This window comes from Aedes albopictus, chromosome 1 (genome assembly GCF_035046485.1).
Source record: "Aedes albopictus strain Foshan chromosome 1, AalbF5, whole genome shotgun sequence".
NCBI classification, from domain to species: domain Eukaryota; kingdom Metazoa; phylum Arthropoda; class Insecta; order Diptera; family Culicidae; genus Aedes; species Aedes albopictus.
This window is the reverse complement of record NC_085136.1, coordinates 27,105,739-27,123,505: the sequence shown is the minus strand read 5'-3', so window position 1 is coordinate 27,123,505 and position 17,767 is coordinate 27,105,739. Positions and strand designations below refer to the sequence as shown.

Genomic DNA, 17,767 nt, shown 5'->3' with positions numbered 1-17,767 from the left:
TATTTGGCAAAACAAACATCTTCCCACCTCCTGATCCCAGTACAATCCGGAATATCTCCGGAATGGTTTCGGATATTACATGGCCACTTGAGCACCGACGAACCGACGTGACAGCTAGAACAAATAAATTCAAATTTGTTGTCCGCGACGCCGTGATGAAAAATAGCCGAACACTATCGCCACCTCTATAACGGCTCGCGATGATTTGATAGCTCGACACCAAACCCCCGTGTGTTCATATAGGAAACGGTTCGCGTCTTTGCTGATTTGACAAAAGCGATCGCTCGCTTCGCTGGTCGACCGTTAAATTAGGGGGGGACAGTTTTGGATCGCCACTGTCACGTCGGTTCGTCGGTGACTTGAGTGTAATAAACTTGCACCAATTTATGATAGATTGAGGGGGACGAATCGGATGAAAATTAACGAAATGTCAGCATTTTGAAAAAGAGTTGTCGGAGGTCGGGTACGTGAAGGTTAATAAAAATAAATAGAAAAAGTGACTACAGCGGCATTGGATTTCTAGTGTTATTTCTATTAGTAAACCTGACTGTTCTGTAAAGACGTTTTTAGGGTGATGGCAGGGTTACCTTTAATGGTTCTCGGTAAGATTGTTCTCATTATTTTTATCACAAGTTGGACAAAATACGTACCAGATTCAAATGTTATCTTTGAAACAATTAAAGAATATTTCTTTAACCTTACCTATTCCAATATATCAAAACTTATCACAAAAAAACCCAAGAAATTATGAACAAAATGTAGCTGTCTGTAGTACCCGTACTGTTATCTTTTTAACGCCTTTAAGCCGTTTTAGCTGATTTATATGGTGCGTCTACGAAGGTGGCACTATTCTGGAGCACATAAATCACCGCAACCGAAGCTTTACAAATTCTCAGAGCATATGATTCACCAAGTTCGAGACAATATCTCGTGGGAGTAGAATAATATGTCATCAAAGCACTCCTTTTACGAAACCATAACAGCAACGGTCAATCAGGCTCAGTTTCTGGCATTTTGCTTGCTTCGATTGGCGAAACCCATAGAGACCAGGCGGGCACTATTGTGACACCCAACGCAATGCCGAACATCGAACATTGATCATTAAATTCAATCAACCAAGGTTGACTAGATCGGTCGTCGTCATATTGACTCACTTTTGACTCGATCCCACACGCCCCGCATATAGAGGAGAAAAGACAAACAAGAATAAACTTACCAGCTTCGTTGCTGCTCCTGGTGCAAAACCACGCTGAACCCGAACATCGAATTGGGCGTCCCTTCGTGCAGGACGTAGTTCACGGTGTCCACGTTGAATCCCTGCACCGGCGGGGCCAAAAGGCACGCGACCAACGCGGCCAGCGCCCCGGACAGGAACAGGTGCCATTTGGCATTGGCTGACCGGCTGAATCTACTACCGCCTTCGCTTCGATTGCTACTACTACCACCACTACCAACGGCACTAGTAGTAGCGTTGCCGATGCTGATCATTCTGCTGGCAACGGGTCCAGGGTCATTTATCGTTGTTGCCATTTTCGTCTCTGTCGCGACGCCGCACGCCACCCCGTGCCGTGCCGTGCTTCAGCAGTCAGTCAGTCAGACAGTCAGCTGCTGCTGCGATTCCGCGGTTCTTGTGATATTCTCGATTCTCACCAACGACGATCGATCGCAGCAATCACACGACAGAGGCGCGATCGCAGCAACACACACGAAAATTCCAGCCTGCTGTTTCTGCCGCTGCGCGTCGAAACGATCTCGCGCAATCTTTGCGCTAATTCTTCTTTGCTTCAGCACCCGCACCACTAAGAAAAACAAATATTGACGCGCCGCCACCGCGTCAAGATCGAGAGATTTTTGAACTTTCTGAACGCTTACTACACTTCCATTTCACGCTCGCACTACTCTTGTTGGTCGAACTGCTGCTGCTGGTTCGATTCTTTCATCACCTTTCTTTCGCTTCGTTTCGCCCGCCAGTGGAAAACTATATGTTTCACTTGCTATCACACTACTTCCTCGATCGCACTAAATTCGGCGCTTCCTGGTCGAAAAACAGAAGTCGGAAAAATTACAATCTTGGCATCGGAAATTTCACACGCTGGAGAAGTCACTTGCGCGCACGCACGTTTCCACTCTGCAGACGACGACGACGACCACGACGGAAAAACTGAATCATCCTAGTGTGCCATGCCTTCTCTGTTCTCTGTAAAGTGCGAGGAGCAATCACAAATCAGCTGGTCGGGAACAAGATGCGTGCACGATTCTCGAGCGAGGCGAGGATGCGTTATCTCCAGTGGAAGGTAGTAGGTAAGATTCTGTTTCACTGTCTGTTCCCTCTTCTAGGTTCTAGCGTATCGCAGCTCAGAGAAAAGAGATAATGATTGGCAGTGGTGGTGAGAAGGAAGAGTGAAAGTGGAAAGAAGGCTCAATCTAGTCGTCGGAGTCGGAGGCTTATCAACACGTCGTAAACCAGCACCGTAACCATGGTGACCCTGGCTCTTCTTGGGTAGGATGATTAATATTTTGTCTGGCGCTGAATGTAATGAGTCTTTACCGGGCATTGATGAGCAGCAGGCTTTGACTCGTTTGGTGTGAAGTATTGGTAGATTCAGATTGACACATGATAAGGTAAAAAGGATCGATTTTTAACTAAACAACTTAAAATAAACTACTCCAGTAGACGTTCACTCGGTACAAACGCTTTAACTGCAATGCCTTTTAACTGCAAGTGCGCTAAGTGCAAAATTTTTTCAGTTATCGCACCGCTATCCGTCAAAACAAAATGTCAACAGCGATGCGATGTTTTTCGCATGCACTTTTGTTGCAATGCGATGTCTTCCGTATGCACATCGATTGCATCTGCAGCAACTGGCAGTTTTTTGACGTCCGTCAGTTGGTGCAGTTATCGAATTTCATTCGCTAAGTTAAAGGTAAACATGTTGCAGTTATCGAACGTTTACTATACTCCAGTTCGGGTCTCCAGTTAGCCTACACTGAACGGCGGCTTGCGGTGAAAATTACTATTGTGAGGGTTAATTTAAATGCACAACGCCACTAAATTTGTGCAGACTGAGTTTCGTTTTAATTCAACAGAATTATGTTTTCAATTTTACCATGGACTCGATTTTCAATTAAAAAAAGTTTCTTTTGGCAACCGGATTCGAACCAAGAATCTTGACATCACCAGGCACGCACGCTACCACTCAGCTATCGAACCGGTTGATGTGAGAAGAAACAAAACGCACACAAGAAGCGTAGGTGGGTCGATGATCATGTTTTGCCATGGTAAATTTAAAAACATTTTTGTGCTTGTCATTACTGCAAGGCTCCTTTCAGTGTACTAGTGGATAAAACTAGATACGCGGCAGTGGCGTAGCAAGGGGGGTGCGATGGGTGCGGTCCGCACCGGGCCCCTGATTCCAGGGGGCCTCCAAATCAAGGAAGGTTTCTAACACAAGTTTGATTAATGTTCTTAAAATAGCGAAAGATTTCTATAAGTGCAACACTTCGCAGAACTGCTGATAGGTATGCGAGGGCCCCTTCGTAATTATCAAGAGTTTTTTGGAATGGGGCACACAGATGGCCCCAAAATTACAAGAAAAATGTGTTAGAATTAAAATTGAATTTTACGAAATTCAGTATCGATATGGAAGTATAATTCATGAGCATTGTGAAAACGTCCCTGATATCCTAATAACAGGACCAAACACAGTTGTTGACTTAGCTTGAGGTAGCAGCTGAAATTCAGGGGCCACATTTATAAAAATTAAGATCTGAACCCATGTCAGGTCAAAACCGTATTAACAATAGTTTCTTTTTTTTGTTTTCGTATGAAAAATGAGTGCAATCAACGTATCCAACGATTTCATCAAGTGTATCTTTCCAAGTATTAATTGAAGCGTTTCCGCGATAAATCCTTCAAAATGTCCTTCAAGGATTATTGTTTTTACGAAATCCTTCAGGAATACCTCTTTGGATCCCTTCGTAAAGTCCTTTAAGGATTATGTCATGAAGTCCTTCGACGAATCCTTCAGATGAACCTTAAGGAATTTCTCCAAGGATTCTTTTAGAATTCTCCAAGAAGGATTCTTGCAGGAGTTCCTCATGGAAAATATCTTTGATGAATTTCTGAAATCATGCTTGATCAGGTATGGCTCCTGAACGGATACTTGTGAGGTTTTCTAAAGGAATTTGTAGAAATGCTTGCTGGAAGTTTTGGAGAAATTTTTAAAGGAATCCTCGGAGAACCTTCTAGATGAATTCTAAGATGTATTCGGAAAGAATCATTGGGTTGAAATCCTAGAGGACCTTCTCCAAGTAGTTCACCAGGGGTCGCTCTTTATCTTCTGACAAGAATCCCTTCAGTAATCTCTCCACAAATATCTCCAAGGATTGTTTCAAGTAATTTCTTCAAGAATTCATCCAGAAAATCTTCCAGAAATTCCTTCATAAACACCTCCAAGATTCTTCAGTAAACCTACAGGAATTCCTCATGAAAATACTTCTGGGACAACTCCAGGGATTCCTCAGAGAATTCCTCCAGGAACTGCTCCGAGACTTCATCCCAGAGTTCCTTCAAGAATTTCGCCAGGAATTACTCCAAGAATTCTGTAAAGAATTCCTGAAAGAATCCAATCAGGAATTTCTCCAAAACTTCCTCCAGGATTTTTTCCAAGAATTTCTCCTGTTATTCCTCCAAAACTTTTGCTAAGAATTTTTCCAAGAATCCGTCCAGGAATCCCTCCAGAAGTTCTTTCCAGAATTCGAACAGGAACTCTGACAATAATTTCTCCTAGACCTGCTGCAATGCTGCTGTCAAAATTTTTTCCAAGAATCCCTCCAAGAATTTGGCAAAGAAATCCTTTATAAATTACTCTAGCAATTCCTCCTCCTTAAGGGATTTTCAATGAATACCTTCCGGAATTCTTCCAGGAAATCCTTCAGAAATTTCTCCAAAATGTCTACTGGAATCCCCCCAGGAATTTCTTCAAGAATACATCCAGGAAATCATCCAAGACATCCGACAAGAATTCCTCCAACAATCCAGAATTCCTTTCAGAATTCCCTTCCATGAATTACTTCAGGAATACCTTCAAGACTTCTTTCAAGAATTTCTCCTACAATAATTCTTCCAGGAATTTCTTGAAGAAATTTATGAAGGAAATCCTGGAGGAACTCTTGGAGTACTTTCTAGTAGAATTCATGTAGTAATTTGTGAAGGGTTTTTTAAAGAATATCGTAGGGGAATTCTTAAAGAAATTCCTGAAGGATTTACTTGAGGCATTCCTGGAGGAACTTTCGAATTTATTTTTTTTTTAATTTTTATTTTCTAGAGTAATTCCTGGCGGAATTCCCGCAATATTCCTTGTAGAAATTCCTGGAGTACTTCCTGGAATAATTCATGTCGGAAATCCTGGAGGAATTCCTGGAAAAAAATGCTCGAGCAATTCCTGGAAGAAATTTTTGGAGTATTTCCTTGAATATTCCTTGTAGGAATTCCTGGAGTATTTCCTGGAACAATTCCTATAGGAAATCCTGTAGTAATTGCAGGAGGAATTCGTAGAGTAATGCCTGTAGAAATTCTTGAAGGTATTCCTGAAGGACGAACTTCTGGAATACATCCTGAAGTATATCCTGGAGGAATTCCTGAACTCCTGGATTCGTGGAGGAATTCTTAGCAAAAGTTTAAGTGGAAAAACTGGAGAAATTCTTGAAAAAAAAAACGCTGGAGGTATTTTTGGAGAAATTCCTGATGGGATTCTTGGAGGAATCCTGGGAAGAAGTCTCGGTGCATTTCCTAGAGAATTACCTGAACAAACTTCCAGGTGGAATTCAAAGAAGAATGTATTAAGGAATTTCTGAAAAAGTTCCTGGAGGAACTTCGAGAGGAATTTTTGGCGTAATTTCTCAACAATTTACAATTGTCGGAGGCATTTCTGAGGAATTTTTGGTACGAATTTTTAGAGTGATCCCAGGAGCAGTGTTGAAAAATTCATTTCGTCATATCTAAATTCAATCACCTACAGCTCATTTTAGAAGCTGAACCTGAGAATATGCTATATGAAAAACTCGTGCGGCTAGATCAGTTCTGCAAGAAAGTCACGGAAAAACCGTTATTTTTTGAATATTTAAGGTAAATGTCACGGACTATTTATGAAAAATGCCAAATGATATTCACCGTGAATATCATTTGCATTTTTCGAAGGTAGTCCGTGACATTTACCTTAAATACTCGAAAAATAACGGTTTTTCCGTGACTTTCTTGCAGAACTGATCTAGCCGCACAAATTTTTCATATATCGTATTCTCAGGTTCAGTTTCTAAAATGAGCTGTAGGTGTTTGAATTTAGATATGACGAAATGAATTTTTCAGCACTGCCCAGGAGTATTTTCTTGAGGAATTACCAAGTGCATGCTGAATCACCCTGAGGGTATTTATGGAGAAATTTCTGGAGCAAGTCTTGGAAATATTTCCTAAAATATTCCTAAAATATTCCTGGAGGATTTCCTGGAATTCTGCCAGGGAATTCCTAAAGAAGTTCCTGGAGGATTTCCTGAAGTAATTTCTGTTTGAATTTCTTGAAAAATTTCTTCACGAATTTCTGGGAAATTTTTTGAAGAAATGCCTGAAAGCAATTTCTGATGAATTTCTGGAAAAAAAAATTGGAAAAAATTCTGGATGATTTTCTGCAGGTTTCTGGAGAAATTCTTTGAGGAATTTCTGGAGAAATTCCTTGAGAGCTTCCAGGAAAAAATCATGGAATTCCTGGAGTATCTTTTGGATGAATTCCTGGAGGAATACTTGGAGAATTTCTAGGCAGAAGTCTATTAGGAATTCCTGGAGTTTTTTTTTTTGAGAAATTGTAAGGAGGCTTCTCTCAGGAATTCTTGGTAGAAATTTTAGAGTAATATCCGGAAAGATCCTTGAAGAAACTCCTGGTAGAATTCTTGAATAAATTCCTGGAGGGACTCTTGCAGAAATTTCTGGTACAATTCATGGAGGAACTCCTAGAGGAATTTTCGAAATATTCCTTGAAAAATTTCTTGTGGAATTATTCCAGGAATTATTGGCAGAAATTCTTGGAGGAATACCTGGAAAGAGTGTTTGAGGAATTCTTGGAGGAATTCTTGGAGGCATTCCTGAAGAATTTTTTGGAGGAGCTACACCGATAAAGTAAAGAGATTCAAGTATAGAGTTGCTGGGGCTTGAAGGTCTTAATTCCAGAATAGTTTGGATGACCTTGATCACCAAGTGAATGTTGCTAAGTTAACAGAATTGTACTCTGAGTCTCTAAGAGAAGTGTAGATTATATTCCGCGAGCATTCGCTACAAAAAATATATCCTAAGATTAACAGATATTGCGACCCATTCTTCAAAATACATTGGGTCTATTTGTAAGCCAATGGACACCCAAATAGCAACACCTAGAGATACTCGTAATATTATGAGGTGCAACAGACACAATCGTGAAAGAATTAGGCCGATAGAGTGAACAGAAACAAGAGTAGGCAGGCTCTTGAAGGTCCTAATTCCAGAATAGTTTGGAATGCCTGAAATATCTGCCTGAATGTTCCAAAAGCATTATAGTTGTGCACTGAGGTTCCATCAGCAGTATAGACTACATTCCACGAATATGTTTTACAATTTAAGCATGATACAGTATGTAGATATCGTAACCTAAACTTCAAAGTGTTTTGGAGGCCATTTGTATTTCACGAAATGTCCAACTACGACAATAACGAGTTGCTCGTAGCATTGCGAGGTCTAATGAGCATCAACACGATTAAATTTCTTGAACAGAGTGAACACAAATGATGGTAGATGTTGTAGATCTCAAGAAAATAAATTCCAGAGTAGTTTGGCTGACCTAGATCACCCAATTCATGTGTCATGAGTTTTTAGGAGTGCTTGGAGGCTTTCTGAATACCGTAGGCTATGTTCTGTGATGATTCATCGTGTATAAAAATTGATATACGATGTTGGATTTGTGACACAAGCTTCGGAGTACTTTGGAGGCCTTAGAATAACTCTGGGGTCAAAACTTCAACAGATTATGATAGGCAGTAATACATTGCATGTCAAGGATCAGTAAAAACTATTGATGATTAGCAAAATGATGAAATTTGAGCAAAAACATGTAGAATTTATAAAAAATACAAAAAAGCCACGTATTTTCGGCTACCAGCAAAAGGGGGGAGGGTGCAAAAGGGGGAGGTACCATGCACTTCTTAGCACAACTATTCCCATTGACTTTAAAAAAAAAATCAGGGTAAAATGTTTTAAAACAAAGAAGATATTGCATTTCTGCCAAAAGTAGATCGTCCCGGATGTATGCGGGTTAAAAAAATCTTTGGCAATTCATTTGAAAATTGTCTCAGCTATTGTGTTCGCAATTCCTGAAACTTGGACAGTTTCAGCGAAAATTTCTACGGCAGTTCTTTTGAGAAATTGTAAGGCAATTCCTTTGGGAATTTCTTTGATCAGTTCTCGGCAATGCTTCTGCAATGGCTTTGCGAACTTTTTCAGATTTTTTTCTATGGAAAATTCATTTGAAAAATGCTTTGTAATTACTTTGAGAATAACTTAATTTGGAAATGCATTTGGCGAATTTTCTGTGAGGAAATCTTTCATATTACCTATGGCGGAGATTTTTTTTTGGCAAATCCTTTGGAAATCCTTTTCGCCATTTTTATTGGATTTGATCCTAAAATTCCTATAAGATTACTTTTGGGGGTTTCTTGGACAATTTTTTTGAAAACTATTTCGCAATTCCTTTGAAATTTGGTTCGATAACTCATTTAGAAATATCTGGGCAATAATATTCAAAATTGATTTAGGTTTTTATTTTTGAAAATATCTACGGCATTACATTTTTTTTTGGGCAATAGTTTTATATTTTTTTCAGGCAACCCCTGCGAGTTTCCCTTTAGCAATTTCTTTGGAAGTTTCACCGGCAGTCTTTTTGCTAGTATACACCTGATAAATACTTTTGTAATTCTTTCAATTACAAAGAATTACATTTTATAAGAATTCTCACATTTTTTTTATTCCTGAAGGGAATTTGGGAGGAATTTCTTAAGGCCTCTTTGAAGGAATTCCTTGAGAATTTTTAATAAATCCTTGGTAGAATTTATAAAACAATCCCTGGAATTAGCCCACGAGTAATCCTCTGTAGAGCTCTTGGAGAAATTGTTGAATAAATTAAGCAAAGAACGCTTTATCCGAAACCTTCACAGAGGTCCCTAACAAGATCTTTGACGAAATTCCGAAAGATTTTTTTGAAGAAATATTTAAGCAATCCTTGGAAAAACCCCCGTACGAATTTTTGAAGCGATTCCTGAAGAATTCTCGATGGGCATCCTATATGAAATCCTAAACTTATATTAATCACTTAAAAGATGCTTCTAGGCATTATTAAAGAATTCTTGAAGAAACTGACATAACAGTCTTGGGAGGAATCCTTGGAGAAACTTCTGAAGAAATTATTTGATTTTATTTTATCAAATCAGGCATCTGTTCCCTTACTATATTTATACGCTCCTTTTTTCATCCTACTGAAAACAAAGGAATGAAGCGCTTTTTTGTATTTTTGTTAGAAGTGGACACGAACGATAACAAAATTTACGTAATCAGTCGGTGTGGTAATCGCTTTGTTTTCGAATAGGATGAATTTGGGATTATAAGATTACTAAGGGACGTTGACCCTACCAGGAATCCTCAGAGATATTTTTGAACAAATTTTCGGAGGAATTTCTGGAGGAATCAATAATAAATCCTGAAGAAATTCTTGACTGAGATGCTTGATGACAACTTGGAATGATTTTTCAAAAGGTTTTTCGAAACAATTTCTAAGGAATCTGATCAAAAGTCGCTATGGAAATTTTCAGATGAGTTTTTAGAGGAATGCTAGCAAAAATTCCTGAAGGAATCCTTGGTTAAACTCCTAAAGTAGATGGATATTAAAGAATTCGTTTGACGAAATCCAGAAGGATTTTTGGAAAGAATTCCTACAGAAGTTCCTCTAACAATTTTCTTAGAGGAACTTCTGTATGGATCCTTGGAGGATTTTTTAAAACTATTATCGATGGATTCTTTTGAAATTTCTCTGAAGAATCCTTGCAGAAATTTAAAAAAAAACGTACCAGCAATTCTTGAAAGAATCCTTGGAGGAATTTCTATAGGAGTCCTTATAAGAAATTCTTAAGAAATCTTCAAAGGATTGCCAAGATGAGTAATGAATGCTTGAGGAAATGTCAAGATAAATTCTTGAATAAATCAATGGAGAAATGCTTTACTTCGGTGGAAAAATAATTTAAGGGATATTTAGAGGATCTCCTGAAAGAAACTATGGAAGAATGTTTGATGAAATTCTAGAAGGACTTATCTTCCTCTGACGGAATTCCGATGTAATTTCTTGCAAAAATATCTGGTACAGAAAAATCACTGGAATTTTTTTGTAGTGTTTTTTTTCTAGAATTGCCTAATTCTTTCATATTAAGATGAACAAATATTTCGAGAAATACTCGGTGAAGCCTTTGCAAGAAGCCTTTGAAGTACTTTTGAAAACATCCTCGGAGACAACACTGTAAGAATACCTGAAAGAGTGTTTAGAGAAATATTGAATGACACCCTTGCATTAATCACTTGAAAGATTCTTGAAGACAATTTTTTACTCAAGTTTTTTTCAAAGAAAACGGTAAAGCAATCTTTGAAGGAATTCCTAAAGGATTACTTGATGCAATTCCTAAATAAATTGTTAAAAAAAAATGACATGATTCATAGAAAAAAATCTTACGCTCATTGATGGAGCTCCGGGATGTATCCTTGCAGAAATTCCCGAAGAAATTCATAAAGCAATACAGAAAATAATTTTTAACCTTCAATCAGTCAGTTGGCCCCCACTGCCAGCATCACGCTAATGCTGGGTCGAGAAAAGTCGAGATTTTTTTCAACGTTTTGTACAAAATACAACGGCGTGATTATTTAAGAGTTAGAAGAATAGATTTATCATTGTAAAATATGTATATCTGTAATTTTCATGGGGCCTACAAATTTGGTTCCGCACCGGGCCCCCAAATCCCGAGCTACGCCACTGATACGCGGGGTTCAATTCTCATTCCGGTTGGAAAATACACTCAACTTACTGGTCAATCAATACCCGAGGATTTGGAACTGAAGTTTTGACAGCAGCCAAGCTGCTTCCGAACCTTGTTTACTTATGCTAAAACAAGTGAAACGTCACACAAAAACTTTGCCATCAGATACGAAAGTAATTTTCTAACGTTTTTCCAAGTGCAAATCATGTGTAAAATTTGGCCAATGTTATTCTTACAAGCCTTTATCCAAAACCTTTTTTTTTCAAATCCCTGATATTGAAAGAATAGTTCGCGAGAATTGTCGGTATTTATCTTACACTAACAATTTTGAAAAGAAAGAAGGCCTTTTTGATTGATTTTCTTTTGAAATCTTTTCCACAGATTCTGCTTCTTTCTTCTTTTAACACCAAACACAGCTTCCAATCTCACCCTCTCACTTCCTTCACACTGCATCACTTCCGATCACGTCCTAGTTCTACACCCCCGCACTAACACCCAAACGTTACATAATCCTTGGCTTGCTCAATGAACGCGTTCGCCGCCTTATTCGCATCCTACTCTGTCTTCACCGCCGCACCGCACTGCACTGTCGTCGCTGATGCGATCGCGATCAAAGCAACTCACGAAATAAACACCCCAGCCCCAAACGAAAACAGATCACCGCACAGCACCAGAGCCAACTCGGATGCAGCAGGCGCAGAATGTTACTGAGGCTGGCGCACTAAAAATCTCCTCGCACCCTTCGATCGAACGTCGGTCGGTCGTGCCGCCGACGACGACTACGATGAAAACGGTGCGTCGGCGGATTAGTCACTACATGGGAGAAACGCACGTGGGACGACACTACTGCTCTAGCTCTATACGTCTCAGCTCTATACGCAACGGCAATACTCAACACACAATCGTTCGTCAGGCAGCATCAAGATCAACCCCGAACCGACACATGTGTTCACCGATCACCGGCCGAAACGGTGCATGATGCGTCGCGTCGCGACCGACAAGCAAAAGCAAGTGTATCGGAAAAGCGGACGTCCCTGCTGGCTTCATCACCACGCCCGGCAGCTGCCTCGCCCGCGGCACACATCATACAGGGATGCCAGGTTAAATTTTCAAATGTTTTCACGTGCAGTAGACGTTCGATAACAGCAACATGTTTACGTTTCACTTATCAAATGAAATTTTATCACAACAACAGACAGATGTCATTGACAACCAGTCAGTTGCTGCAGAATGCAGCCAATATGTATTCAGAAAACATCGCATTGTAATAGAAATTGTGAAAAACATCGCATCGTTGTTGACATTTCATTTTAACGGATAGCGGTGCAATAACTGCAAAACGGTTGTATTTAGCGGATTTGCAGATAAAAAGCGTTGCAGCAATTTTACAGAAGGTAGTCTTGAGATAGTGTGACTGCCGCGTGAATACCAATGTCATTTACAACATTGTTGTCGTTTCGTAAAATGGCTCATTGTGCTTTTGTCACTACAGGATTCCAAAGCCCTATCCTTTGTCGATTTTGTCGTAAGTGAATAAAATATTGCTATTTTCTAATCGGAAGAGCTCATTTTTTAAATTAAAACATGATCTTATACAGTAGACGTTCGATAACTGCAACATGTTTACGTTTCACTTACCGAATGAGATTCGATAACTGCAACAACTGACAGACGTCAAAAAACTGTCAGTCGCTGTAGAATGCAGTCAATGTGAATTCAGAAAACATCGCACTGCAACAAAAGTGCATACGAAAAACATCGCTACGCTGTTGACATTTCGTTTTGACGGATACCGGTGCGATAACTTCAAAATTACAGACTAGCACTCAAAAAGCATTGCAGTTAAACCGTTTGCACCGAGCGAACGTCTCCTGTACTGTTCCAATATCTTTGTTTTCATGGTTGAATAAACACAACCGTTTCCGTGGATAAAATAACAGTTCAGTAGATAGAATGACAGCTCGTTCCGAAGAAAAAGTTTTCCCCATAGAAAATTCGAATTTATTTTAATAGCAGTTCCTGGTAACCAAAAGTGATGAAATTTTGGATTTCGACACATTTTGTGGTAAGCTGATGATCGTTTTCAGTGTAAAATCATGTCCTGAGTTCGAAAACGCGAAGAAACAAAGCATAAACTCGACAATTACACGAATTTCATCAATCTGAGCCAAACACTGTGTTCAGATGATCGATAGATATTATATTCAGCTTTCTATTTACGCCAAATGATTTGAAATCGGTTCACTATAACGCATACTATTTGGAGTTTAGTAAATTTTCATGTTTTAACATTCTTTTTCAATCATAAGGCATCAGACCTAAGCATCTGACCTGTCAAATTTGAACACCGATCCGTGTTCTAGATTTTGTTCAAAAATTTTAACATGCTTGTAAGATCTCCCAAGGGATCAATTTTGCCACGCTCATGGAACATAAGCGTTCAAAATGCATCTCTGCGAAACCTCGTTTATCAGCTATAGCTCAAAACCTGTTCTACTTTTTTTTATGTACAAAATCAACACTCGAGAAGATTCTTCCACAAGTTCCTGCAACAATCTCTCTAGGAATATTGCTAAAATTCTTCCAGGCATTTGTCTGCTACGGGATTCCCTTCATGACTTTTTCTAATGGTTTCCTAAAGAAGCTCGTTCAGGAATTTCTCAAGAAATTCCTCCAACAATTGATCCAGAAGTTTCTTCAGAAATTTATTTAAGAGTTCTTCTAGAATTTTTTTCTCGCATAGCTACCAAACTTCCTGCAGGACTTTTTTTTACAAAAAATCTTCCAGGATTATCTTCAGAATAGCACAAATATATCTCAAGAAGTTCCTGCAAATTGCCCCGTAGCATTCCTACAGATATTTCCGCAGGATTTCCTTCAGAAATCTCTCTAGGAGTCCTTTAAGGAATCTTTCTGGGAGTTCTTGAGGACAAACGTCATGAAATCTTACTTTAATAGTGCATCAGAAAGAACTTTAGGCAAGAAGCAAGCTTCTAAGGTGCGCTGATTTTGTTTACAGAAGAGGAGTTCCTAGGATTGTTTTGGGTTCTTCCGCGAAAGAATTTTTGAACAAGAAATATGTACAAGAACTGCGGAATATCTGCAGGGACAGACATTGATACATTAATTACTGTAGGAATATCTGAATTAGGATTTCTTATAAAAACTTTACTATAAATTGAGTGCATATTACACGATAGTTTAATCCCAACAGAACTTTTTCCGAACCTTAACAACAATGTATAAGCAGGAGCCCATATAGCCGAGGCGGTAAACGCACGGGTATTCAGCATGACCATGCTGAGGGTGACGGGTTCGATTCCCGGTCGGTCCAGGATCTTTTCGTAAAGGAAATTTCCTTGACTTCCTTGGGCATAGAGTATCTTCGTGCCTGCCACACGATATACACATGCAAAAATGGTCATTGGCAGAGGAAGCTCTCAGTTAATAACTGTGGAAGTGCTCATAGAACACTAAGCTGAGAAGCAGGCTTTGTCCCAGTGAGGACGTTACGCCAAGAAGAGGAGAGGAGGACCCGGACCTATGGCTTTACCTACGTTGAGGGACTTTGCTATCCTCGCAAGTTCCACATCTGTGACCCACTTCTCATCGCCAAAACTAGTCCACGGCTTTCCTACGAAAGGAGACCAAGGACTAGGATCATGACACGGAAAAAGCCTCTCGATGATCCACTCCAACATCTCTGGAGATTGCTCTATAGGAGCCATTACACCTCTCGTCTTGGCCATCATGATTCTGTAGGGATCATCTCATGCCCACGGATTCGCATTGGCACTCTGACAGAGAGCCTCGAAACAGTCCTTTTTGCTTGCTTTTATCTTCGTCTTCAGCGCAGCTTTTGCAGCGGCTTACTCCACCCGCTGTTCGTTTCGCTCTTCCTCAGCTCGTAGGCAAGCGTGCCGCTTGAGTCCACCTATTTCTGGGATGGACTTGCCTAGGCATAGTCGCATCACACGCACGCGAGAGCACTGCTACCAATTCGTCCCCGCTTAAACCGAATAGGTTTCACTTAAACCCACTGCCTGTTGTTGTTGTAGCCGGTACTGTAGCGAACCCCCAGGTGATCGCTGTGAGTGTAGCCATCGTCTACTCTCCAGTTCGAACTACTTGTTAGGGTAGGACTTCAAAAAGTTACATCAAAAATCGACTCCACACCGTTCTGACTAAAGGTACTCTTGATACCGACATAAACCAGGTTGACATCAAGAAGGGCTAGTGTCTCCAGCAGGATCTGACCCCGCTGGTTCGTAAAACGGCTTCCCCATTCCACGGCCCAGGTATTGAAGTCACCTGCTATTACAACCGGCCTTCGCCCAGTCAGCGCGGTCGTCATACAGTCCAGCTTCTGCGTGAACTGCTCGATGGACCAACGTCCACCAAGCCCCCGTATGTAGTAGACACCAACTCCTGAACGGGGTATGTACCCGTCATCCATATCGCCACCATTTTTCCAGACCCATCCGCGACCCGATTGCCGTTGCCGACGGGTACTCGTTATGGGTCCGCTATGATGGCGATATCCGTCGTGCAGCCTTGTGGCCTTCACCGCCACATCGCCTACAGAGCTTGCTCCTGTCAGGACCTTAGCAACCGCATGACTTGTGTATTGGTTCCAAATACCTGAAGCAAGCCTCCGGTGGCTCGTGCAAGGTTAGTTTGCATACTGATCACCCCATCTTAAGCTTCCCTACTTTAACGGACTTATTAGCGGCCCCTTCCGGCCCCTTCCGTAGCTGAACGACTGCGGTGGCCACCTGCACCTCGCACTGTTGCTGCAGTGCACTGCAGTGTCGTGACGAGCTCTTCCGCTTCAGGGATCTCGTTTGGGTCCTTCATCTTCAGAGTCGCCTCCGCGGGCGCTGTAAGAGCCCTCACCTCGACTCCCTCACCAAGGACCTCTTCCGTCAGACTTTTATAAGCAGCGCCCGTGCACCCCTTATGGCCCTTGAGTTTGGGGATCATTTCACCCGTACGCGTACGTCTAATACTGCACTAGTTAGCTCCCAGATCTAAGAGCTTTACGTCGCTCCTCATCACATTGAAGACTTCCGAGTACTTGAACTGTTCAGTCTTGATGACGAGCGCGTCAACCTTCTGCGTCTTCTTGGTGTGGCGTCCCCAAGCACCTCCTCAGCTAGCGGTTTTTTCTTCTTCCTCTGCCACTTAACTGTCGTCTATGGGAGGTCCTCCCTTTGACCCGCTCTAACTTGTGGTTGTTGGCCTAACAACGGTCACAACCCCCTTTTCCGTTCCATCCGGGACGGGCCAGCCATTTCAGGCCCATCCTTCCCGTCTCTCCGGGACGCCTAGCAGGGGTCCGAATTACCGGCATTACCGCCGACTTTCGGGTTTAACAACCGCCTAGTCTTGCGGACGCCGCCTGGTAGCTCCTCACTTGACGGCTGCCTCACACGCTTCTGCGAATGCTTGTCAAAAGCAATCGCATTCGTCGCACTCTTTGGACTACCCCCGAAAGCGAAGGCCTCCGTCTGGGTAAACTTCGGAACCTTTTTCTTCACGGGTTCTGCCGCTGTCATAGTTTTCATGGGTTTCTCATAGACTTGTTTGGCTGCCGTCATCGACTTTCGAAGTCTCAGTAGGGCCTGCTTTGGGGCCCTTGCTGATGTTGGACTTCGAGGACGCAAACTCAATGATGGAGTTGCTGGTCAGTCACCCCCATCTCAGGGAGCTCATCTCGAATCTTGGCCCTTATCAACCACGCTCCGTCCAATACCTCACAGCACTACGTGCACAGCTCCGTACTCCTTCTTCTGCTCTCCTTAACAAAGACCTAGCTTACCCGCTTCTCGCGAAGGGGTTAACTTCGCCACTATCGCTATTTCCACTAGATTTATTATTATTATTGTTTACGTTCATGTTTGAATCCCACGAGTTACACGGAAAAATAGGTCCGCCACGACCGAGCCCTGCATTAACGCAGGAAACAGCCAACTTTTTGGAGAAATTCCAAGAGAAGTTCCTGGAAAAATCCCTACACAAATTTCAGAAGGAGATCTTTGGTGAAATAACTGAAGGAATCCTTGGATGAGTCCTCAAACTAACATTGGCGGAATCCTTTGAGGTATTGCTAGGGGTATTTCTGAAGGAATCCCTTGACATTTTTTAGGAAGTATCTGTGAAGGACTTTCTAGCGAAAAACCTTCAAAACATCCCTGGAAATGAGTTTCTGAAGAAATCCATGGATAACTTCTGGAAGGATTTCTTGGAGAAAAAAAGAATGCGGGATTGCAACCAATCGTTCCCACACAGACAAACAAACGTAACACTCTTCAAAACTACGTTAAATACATATAACGATCATAGTAATGATGCAAACGAAAATTACAGGCAATTTGTGTAGTAGTGTGCGTGTCAGCAAAATGTCAAATCGAAATCCATCATGGCCGACAGTGTCGCGCGCGGTTCTACCAACAGGTGGCAGTGTGCTCATGAAAATTACACCGGGCAAAAGTTTTTGATGAATTTCCTCTAAGAGATACGTCTGTTTGTCTGTGGTACCCATATTTTGGGGCTTCGTGGGCTTCGTGACCGTGCGGTTAGCGGTGCCAGTCGTCTAGGCGTTTCGTAAGGCTCGGAGTGCGGGTTCGATTCCCGCTCCAGTCGGGGAAAACTTTTCGTCGAACGGAAAATTCTC

General features: G+C 41.4%; 1 protein-coding gene across 10 annotated transcripts in view; it reads right to left on the bottom strand.

The window, feature by feature from the left end:
* Nucleotides 1-17,767, bottom strand: part of LOC109428417 (integrin alpha-PS2) — a 242,324-nt gene that overhangs the window by 220,771 nt on the left and 3,786 nt on the right. For 8 of the 10 annotated variants that reach the window (XM_029855629.2, XM_019704152.3, XM_062844257.1 and 5 more), the window contains exon 2: nucleotides 1,217-2,035. In XM_029855629.2, the coding sequence (XP_029711489.2) occupies nucleotides 1,217-1,530 (314 nt within the window). In that variant the 5' untranslated portion in view covers nucleotides 1,531-2,035. Of the gene's footprint in view, nucleotides 1-1,216; nucleotides 2,036-11,597; nucleotides 11,968-17,767 lie in introns of those variants that run through there. The other 2 variants (XM_019704157.3, XM_019704154.3) reach the window with 2 other exon arrangements.